The sequence below is a fragment of the Rosa chinensis genome, chromosome 5, assembly GCF_002994745.2.
Source record: "Rosa chinensis cultivar Old Blush chromosome 5, RchiOBHm-V2, whole genome shotgun sequence".
Lineage (NCBI taxonomy): Eukaryota > Viridiplantae > Streptophyta > Magnoliopsida > Rosales > Rosaceae > Rosa > Rosa chinensis.
In genome coordinates this window covers 68,298,062-68,307,434 of record NC_037092.1, presented here as the reverse complement: position 1 = coordinate 68,307,434, position 9,373 = coordinate 68,298,062, and the positions used below count along the sequence as shown (strand labels likewise).

The 9,373-nt window shown below is 38.2% G+C and overlaps 1 protein-coding gene across 1 annotated transcript; it reads left to right on the top strand.

The window, feature by feature from the left end:
* Window positions 1–4,000: 4,000 nt before the first annotated feature.
* LOC112163913 lies at window positions 4,001–7,463 on the top strand. The gene is made up of 6 exons (XM_024300176.1): window positions 4,001–5,507; window positions 5,670–5,982; window positions 6,250–6,486; window positions 6,636–6,705; window positions 6,829–6,983; window positions 7,049–7,463. The coding sequence occupies exons 1-6, from the start codon at window positions 4,001–4,003 to the stop codon at window positions 7,461–7,463; spliced, it is 2,697 nt and encodes an 898-aa protein (XP_024155944.1).
* The last annotated feature ends 1,910 nt before the right edge of the window (window positions 7,464–9,373 follow it).

Here is a 9,373-nt window from a genome sequence, read left to right as displayed (position 1 = left end):
TGTGTTGACGATCATGGTAGGTATTTAAGGCTACCACTGAGTGTTAGGAGGTCCAAAACTTCTATTTTTGAGTATATAAAAGAGAGGCTCACCAAGAAGTTGATAGGTTGGAAATCAAAGATTCTTAGCTGTGCAGGTAGAGAGGTCTTAATTAAAGCTGTTGCACAGACAATGCCTTTATATACCAGGAACTGTTATTTGTTGCCTAAGGGATTGTGTGATGACATACATCAGCTATGTGCTTCTTTCTTCTACGGAGATACAAATGAAAAAAAGAAGATTCATTGGCGTAGTTGGGAGAAAATGTGTCTCACAAAGCAGGAAGGGGGAATGGGTTTTAAAAATATTTATGTCTATAATCTTGCAATGTTGGTAAAGCAGGGATGGAGGCTTGTTTCCAATCCACAGTCACTTATAGCACAGCTTTACAAAGCTAGATATTTTCCTCATTGTTCTTTTTGGGAAGCTGAGTTGGGGGACTCCCCGTCCTTCTCTTGGAGGAGCATTCTTAGTGGCAGACTTGTCCTTGCAGTGGGTGTAAAATGGAGAATAGGTGATGGGGTGCAGGTTAATATTTGGAGGGATAAATGGGTTCCAAATTGTGCACAATATCTAATATAGAGGCCACAGCAGACAGAGTTTGAGTTTGTTGCTGATCTAATTGATAATCAGAGCCGTGCATGGATTCCGACAACTATCAATTCACTTTTCAGCCCAGAAGTTGCTGCAAACATTCTTGCCATTCCTTTGAGCAAACGTGTGTTGCCAGATAAGCTTCGGTAGAGTCCTGAAAAGAGAGGCAATTTTTCTGTGAAAACTGCATATTGGATTGCCAAAGAGAAAGTTCTTGAGAATGTATTAACTACTCCTTCTAATGGTAATCCCTACAAAGAGCTTTGGAACAGACTTTGGCGTGCCAGAGTTCCAAGTAAGGTGCAAATATGTGTATGGAGGGCTGCACAAAATCTGTTACCTACAAGAGAGAGGTTGACTACCAAGGGTTATGATGCTGATACTAGCTGCTTATTATGCTCACACCGGTTGGAGGACAATGCTCATCTTTTTTGTAAGTGTCCAATTGATGCTGAATTGCTATATGCACCTCCTTTATCTCTTCAGAACACTTTATTGCCTATGATTAATTTTAAAGAATGGTTGTTGGATTGTGTGACTCATCTCAAAGCTGAGGTCTTTAAGAAACTTATGATGATTATATGGGCACTATGGAGAAACAGAAATAGTCACTATGCCAATAACTCAATCATACAACAGATGTCAGATGACAGAAAGCTAATACCTAACTCTGTTGTTTGAATACCCACTAAAACACAGTTTTTTCATTTTGAGTAAATGAGTGACATTCAGACAACATTTTAATGTTGTTACTTGCAGATAGAGATGTACTTATAATTTCATTCCTCTGAAGGCTCTTATTGAGACAACATTTTTATGTTGTTGGCTCAAGGTAGAGAATTTCATTCCTCTGAAGCCTCAAAGCTTGACTTATTCAAACAACAGTATTCTGTCGTCTGAATGAGACTGAAAGGTAGAGAATTTTATTCCTCTGAAGCCTCAAAGCTCGACTTATTCAAACAACAGTGATAAGAAAATTCTGTCGTCTGAATGAGTTGGACTAAAATTTTAGAAATTTCCCTCCCAATCGATTAAGGTATTTCCCTCTAAAAATTGGTCAAAACCCTAGTTGAGTCAAAGAGTGGTAAGCATCAGACAACTAGTTTGACGTAATTGTGTTGTCTGATTACATGTGGGAGTCAACTCATTTAATTTTTGGGTTTTTTTGTCTAAGGCAAAATTGCCTTCTACCTTTCATTTGTCTAAGCCCGACTCCATTCAGAGTTTCTCAAGTCTTCCTTTTTCTCTCAAATCTCTCAGCTCAACTGATCTCAAACTGGGCATCTCTTAAGTCTCTATCGAAACTGCATGCAACCAGCAAACACAGAGCATCCGCGACAGATTATCAGACCCTAATCTCAGATTCAGCATCAGATTGAGGTGCATTTGAAGAAACCTAATTTCAGCAGTGGTGGTGCATTTGAAGAAAACCATGATAGCCTATCTAACAATCGTCTGAGAAGAACCCATTGAAGGAAGTAGAGGACGAGTTGATCTAGAGGAAGGTCTGACAGATCCTAGATGGAAAATTTGGGGGATTAATTTGAAGAAGAAGAAAAAATTGGGGCCGATTTTCCAGAGGGCTTGAAGTTGTAATCGAAGTTGATCGACGTGTAAGTACTCTTTCATCGTCACTTCATATTTTCTTAAACATCAATTTCATCCAACCCGTTGGGGTTTTTGTAGGGTTGCAAAGTTTGGTTCCTTGGTGGGTAATGTGGACGCCCCTCTATGCTTGTTGTTTCGTTCACCACGGCCTAGGATTCTTCTGTTGAAGGTAAGATTATGCTCAGACTTCTTGTGGGTTTTGAGTCATCTTTGGTTTTGATTATTGGGTTTGCCAAATTTGCACAGAAAGTTTGTTTCTTTTATGAATCAGGATTTTGGCTTTTACTGGGTTGGATGAGTTTTTGATGGTAGCTGCTTCTTTATATTATTTTTTAGATTGATGATTAGTTTTCAAATGACATTAGTAAGCAACATTAGTTTTCAAATGCTTCTTTGTATGAATCGGGATACTATATAATATACCAACATTTAAATTACAATAAAATGACATTAGTAAGCATTTCATGGCAAAATCTGAACATGATAACTAGGATACCAGCTCGATTAATGTTTGATTGATTCCAACATTCCAATTCAACATTTATTTAATACTAGATTATCTTGGCCGACTTGATTGCTGCAGCCAAGATCCAAAGTTGTTGTATTACATATAATAATGCCATTTGACAGCTTCATATCCTAAAATTCTTAGCTCTTTTTTTTTTTTAGAAGATCCTAGCTCTCTAGCTTGGTCAAAGGCTTTTAACTGTATAATAAGGAAAGTTTTGGCCATTTTTGAGTGAGTACGGCAGAGTTCGACAAGTAACTGGAAGCTGGTCTTACTAATCAAGGTGTTAGCCAGCAAACCTAAGGATCGCCTATGAAATACTCAATGATCTTGATCTTGATCTTTTGTTGCTATGTGTTTGAACATTTTGTTGAACACCAGTGCTTGGAAGCTGAACTTGAGCATCATCATAAATCTCCTTTAGTTTTTTTATTCGAGTACTAGAATCTGCTTTGTTCATGACTCTTCAGCGTATTGGATAGAAAATTGTAGTGTGTCACTTTCTTGCTTGGAGTGTGTACCCCCAGTAAAATTGGTCTGTGAGTTTATGTGAAAATTTGACAGAAATGAAGTGCACTTTAATTGCTTTATTGTGCATATTTGTTGCATCGCTGTACTGCTGAATCAATTTGCAACATTCTGATCATTTAGAAATTACAGCAATTTAACCAGAATTATGAAAAATAATTAAATCCCCAGTCTCAAGTTTAGATAGATCACACTTTACACTTTTTCTTCTTCTCTTCTTTTTTTGTTGACGCTTTTTGTTTCTGTTATGCTCATTAGTGTTTATTGTGTTTACAGATTGAAGATTGACGTGATCAAAGACTCGCAGCCTTGTCCAAAGTCAAATCCAAAGTTCAAAGTTCACAGGTATAGTTTCTCACTGTTTATACAAGTTATTAAGATGGGCATGATTATTTGTAAAATCTTTATTCATTTAAGCTGAATGCTTTTCTTTGCTTTGATTGCATTTTTTAATAGAAAACTTGTCAAATGTTGAAGTTATGTTGATTATATGAAGAGCTAGAAAGTGTGGTTTCCTTATTTTGTTTCTTGTCAATGTTGGTTGCATGCATATATGATTTTGCTTCTAGGAAGATCTAGTTTATGCTATGATATTGCTTGGAGCCTTTTTTTTTGGTGTGTTTATGTTAAAATGAATAACATAGGATTAGCATCTGTATGTTATGTTTACTTAGGATATACATATATATATATATATATATGTGTGTGTGTAGGCTGTAGTATATGGATAAGTCGTGGATGCACGCCGATAGAAGATCACGGAAGTTTCAGCTAGGACTAGCAGAATTTTTAAAGTTTGCCTCAGCGAATGCCAGTAATGAAAGGAAGATACGTTGTCCTTGTTTAAAATGTTGCAACACCGATGGATTTTCCATTGGAGTTATTAAAGACCATATATTCTGGAATGGTATTGATGAGAGTTATAAGAATTGGAGGTGGCATGGAGAGCCTTCTACGTCTCACATGAATAGTAGAATGCAAGGCGAATCTGAAACTGTAGATTGGGAACCTGCTAGTGGGGTAGGGGAGAATGATGTAGATATAGGAGGAAGTGAGGATGAGGAGATATTTGAAGACTCAAATGAGTTTCTAAAGTATGTGGAGGATGGTGATAAGTTCTTGTACCCTGGTTGTACCAAGACAACCAAGTTGAATGGTTTGATTCAGACATTCAATCTGAAAGCAAAGCATGGAATGACCGATGCATGCTATTCTGACATGCTAATAATGATTGGGGGTTTGCTTCCTGAAGCGAATGAGGTTCCAGCCTCATTGTATGAGGCAAAAAAAACACTTAGTCAATTAGGGATGGAGTACGAAAAGATCCATGCATGTCCTAATGATTGCATCTTGTATAGACAGCAGCATGTAGATGCTATTATATGCCCCACTTGTGGTGTTTCACGGTGGAAATTGGGCAAGGATAAAACAGAGAAAGAAGGGATTCCTGCCAAGGTATTATGGTACTTTCCATTAATCTCGAGGTTGAAACGATTGTACCAATCAGCAAACACATCTAAGAATCTGACTTGGCATAACCATGGCAGAAAAAAAGATGGGATGATGCGACATCCAGCTGATTCCCCAACCTGGGATTTAATTGATAAAAGATGGCCAGAATTTGGGAATGAGCCTAGGAATCTCATACTAGCCCTCTCATCTGATGGCTTTAACCCCCATAGTTCGCTAAGTAGCAGGTACTCTTGTTGGCCTGTTATACTTGTCACATATAATCTTCCCTCTTGGCTGTGTATGAAGAGGAAGTATACGATGTTGACTTTGTTAATATCTGGACCAAAACAACCTGGTAACGATATTGATGTCTATTTGCAGCCCTTAATAGATGACTTGAAATTGTTGTGGGATGGAGTTGAAGGAGTATATGATGCATTAAGAAGGGACTACTTCAAACTGAAAGCGGTACTCCTCTGGACTATTAACGATTTTCCTGCTTATGGGAACTTGTCAGGTAGCATTGTAAAAGGTTACAATGCTTGTCCAATATGCGTTGATCAGACCCGACCACATAGGTTGAAAAATGGTAAGAAAATGTCATTCATAAGGCATCGCCGCTTTCTACCTCGACATCATCCTTATCGAAAACAGTATGCTGCTTTCGACAACACAATAGAAGAGGACCTTGCTCCTGAACCATTAACCGGAGACGAGGTGTTAGCAAGAGTAGAGAGTCTGAATTGTGAATTTGGCAAAAAGTCTCGTCCTCCTCATGGTTAGGGTGTTGATGACCAAAGCAGACCATGTTGGAAAAAGCAGTCTGTGTTCTTTGAACTAGAGTACTGGAAATATATTCCCGTACGTCATAATCTCGATGTCATGCACATTGAGAAGAATTGTTGTGATGCCCTCATTGGTACGTTGTTGAACATTCCAGGTAAAACAAAGGATGGGGTTGCTGCTCGTTTAGACATGGTTGAAATGGGCATTACGACTGATTTGAGCCCTAAAACTGGTGCCAAAAGGGACAAGTTACCTTTGGCTACTTGGAACTTGCTGCTAAATGAAAAGAAAATTGTTTGCAGCTCTTTTTTCGATATGACTGTGCCTGTCCGGTTTTCCTCAAATGTTAGAAGTCTTGTCTCTATAGATGATTTAAGACTTGTTGGTCTTAAATCGCATGATTGTCACACCGTCATGCAAATTCTTCTCCCTGTTGCTTTATGCTCTGTTCTAGAGAAGCCGGTTCGGTATGCAATAATTTGTTTCTGCCTATTCTTCAAGGCTATATGTTCAAAAGTGATCGATGTTTCGAAGCTAGAAAAAATGCAAGCTGACCTGGTTGTTACAGTTTGCTTGCTTGAGAAGTACTTCCCACCTTCTTTTTTTGACATCATGATTCATTTAACTGTCCATCTTGTGAGAGAAGTTGAGCTGTGTGGTCCAGTATTTTTTTGATGGATGTACCCCTTCGAGAGATACATGAAAGCGTTTAAAGGATGGGTGAGATGTCGCAGGCATCCTGAGGGGTGCATAGCAGAGTGTTACATTGTCGAAGAGGCTGTTGAGTTTTGTGCTGAACGTATGCTTGATGATGCTACTACTGCTGGAATTCCAGAAAGTTGCAAATCAGGAGTCCGTAATGCGACAACACCATTATCAGGCGCTACCATGATATATGTTTATGGAAAGGAGCTGCATCAAGCACATCTTTGTGTCTTACAAAATACGGAGGATGCGATGCCCTATTTTACGTAAGTCATTTCTTGTTTCAGTGTATCTTCTTTTTTTATTATTATTATTATGAACATTTCCTTCATTATTTGTTTTCAATCTTGCTTACTGTTTTGAATTTCCATCATCTTAGTGAACACTTAGAGTTATTGAAGTTGTTGTTTTCTAGGTTCTCGAAAAACCGAAAGTGGCTGAAGGATAAACAGAACCAAACATTTGCTGAGTGGTTAAAGGAGAGGGTAAGTTGTGGATTATTGATGTTTTTGGAAGTGTCCAATATATATGGTTTTACATAAGCATAATGTGTAACTGCTTATTTTGTTTTCTAAGTATCAAATGAACTCATGTTCGCCAACAATAAGGTTTCAGAAACAATGAGGTGGCTGGCAGGTGGACCAAAGAATGAAGTGCCGACATTTAGTGGATACCAGGTTAATGGAGTTGATTTCAACACCAAGGAGCGGGATAATGTTCGTTCAGTTCAAAACAGTGGAGTGTTTTTGCAAGCTGATGCAATGCAAGTTTCTAGTGCAAAGGAAAAAACCCCAGAACTGATGATATGGACTTTTACGGTGTGATTAGACAAATCTGGGAGTTGGACTACTATAAGTTTAGGGTTCCGATATTCAAATGTGATTGGGTTGAGAATGTTAGGGGCATCAAAGTAGATGAACTTGGGTTTACTTTGGTAAATCTAAATAGAAAAGGGCACTTGAAGGATGCTTTTGTCTTGAGTACACATGTAAAGCAAATTTTTTACATACAAGACCCTCTTGTTGCTCAATGGTCAGTAGTCGTACGGTGCCCAGATAGAGACTACCAAGGGGCTGCTGAAGATGAGGAGCTAGAGGATATTGAAATGGAGCAGCAGCTATTTAATGCCACAATGCCATCCATTGAGACTTTTGATAACATTGTTGGTGATGAACCTAGCAGTTATATGCGACCTGGAGATGAAGGAATATGGATTGAGAAGGAAAACGGTTCACATGGCTAATAGGCTTTAAGGAAATAGGCTAAAGCTATTTGGGTTAAGACGTGTTTGTTGGTTTGAGTTTTGTATCTTTGTACTGTTTTGTTTGATGAAAATATATGAATCTTTGACTTGCATTGTACTTTTCTTACATTTATCATTAAATATTTGTCACTATATTCTATACTTGTGTAATTGCTGCTACAATGTGTGGTTTACGTTATAAATATCTTCAATCATCTTGCTAACTGTTTTCTTGTTCTTTTTATTTTATTTTTTTTCCTTTTTTCAGCTGATGGCTCCGTCTAAAACTACAGCGAAAGCTAAAGCTATAGCATTGAGAATGAAGGCAGTGCAAATGAAGAGATGTAGTAGAGTGTCGAAACCAGTTAATGAAGACACTGCACCAAAACAACCTTCCAAGTCCAAGAAGCCAATTTTGGGCAAAAAACAAAGGTTATGAAGTCACCTAGTAAAGCTGCAAACCCCAAGAAAGGTGCAGCAACATCGACAAATACCAAGGATAGATCTAACTCTAACCAATCTGTCTCTAAGAGAAGTATAGGGTCTAAGTCCAAGAAGGCTGTGGCAAACTTTAAGTCAGCCTCCGGTAGCAAGCATGGAAGGAGCAAAAACCCTGATGATGATGACGAGAACGTAACCGGTGGGCTGAAGTTGCTTAAAAGGGGTATGGTGACGATGAATCGCATTACCAAGCGACTTATTTGTGGAAGAAGGATGAAAGTGGAGTGTAACGCTCAAGGGGAACCTATTGGGAAGGCAGCTAAAGAGATGCAATCCTACATTGGGGTGTTGGCAAGGACAAAGATCCCAATATCTATCTCAGATTGGAGAGAGGTGGATGTTGATGAGAAAGACAAGATTTGGGAAAGTATTCAGGTAAAAGATATTTGGAATTTAACTTTCTTTTTGCAGCTATTTTAAATATGTGTGTTATTTAGGAAGTATTAAACATGTAGGATGCATTTGTAGTGCCCAACGAGTGGAAGAAACTGGTTATTACATCAGCTGCAAATAAATGGAGAGAGTTCAAAAGCAAATTAACGAAGTTGTACATCATACCATATTTGGAAACTCCTGAACTCTTGCAGTTCCCTCCAGATGACTATCGATCCATTGACCAGGAAGATTGGGATATCTTCGTTGCTGATAGGACTTCACATGCATTTCAGGTATATGAAATTCTCGTAGCTAGCGTATTCAAATTAAGTTGATAATGTTAAGAAGCATTACTGGTTCTTTTTCTGAAATACATAAGCTGCATATACTTTGTAGGAACTTCGCCATGCCCAAATATTAAAGAGGAAGGAGAATAAGTACCCTCATCGCATGGCTAGAAAAGGGTATGCTAATCTACAAGAAGAACTTGTTAGTATTTCTATGAATTAATACTATCCCATATATTCAAAAGCATTGGGTTTAGCAAAAAGTAACAATGATTTTCTTTTTCTTTTCATGTTAGTCCGAAAGCACACCTATTGAAGAACTTGATCGTGCTACAATGTGGATAAAGGCACGGCAAGACAAGACCGGCAGTTTCAATGGGCCAGTGATAGAGAAAGCAGCAGAAAAAATTGTAAGTCCTACCACTGGATTTGATTATTTGATTTAAATTTTACTGAATTTTCAAATAACAATCTTGTATCCAATGCTGTATATCTATATCTATATCAGGAAATCTTCAAGAAAAGAGTATCCGATGGTGAGATTACAACTTCTGGATAAGATGATGTTCTTACTTTGGCTTTAGGGAGCCCCGAGTAACCTGGTAGGGTACGAGGTGTTGGTGGCTTTGTCAAGCCACATTCATACTTCAATCTACCAAAATGCCGAAAGCAAAGTGTAGAAGAGTCTGTGAGGATAAGTGTTAAGAAGATATTGGCAGAGGAGAGACAAAGTATCATTGCAGAGGA

What these genes read in the sequence shown, in the direction of transcription:
- LOC112163913 (XM_024300176.1), top strand. Translation starts at nt 4,001, where the DNA reads ATGGATAAGTCGTGGATGCACGCCGATAGAAGATCACGGAAGTTTCAG. An exon ending in GTTCTAGAGAAGCCGGTTCG is followed by an intron (nt 5,983 to 6,249) that starts GTATGCAATAAT and finishes GAGATGTCGCAG; the next exon opens with GCATCCTGAGGGGTGCATAG. An exon ending in CTGAGTGGTTAAAGGAGAGG is followed by an intron (nt 6,706 to 6,828) that starts GTAAGTTGTGGA and finishes GCCAACAATAAG; the next exon opens with GTTTCAGAAACAATGAGGTG.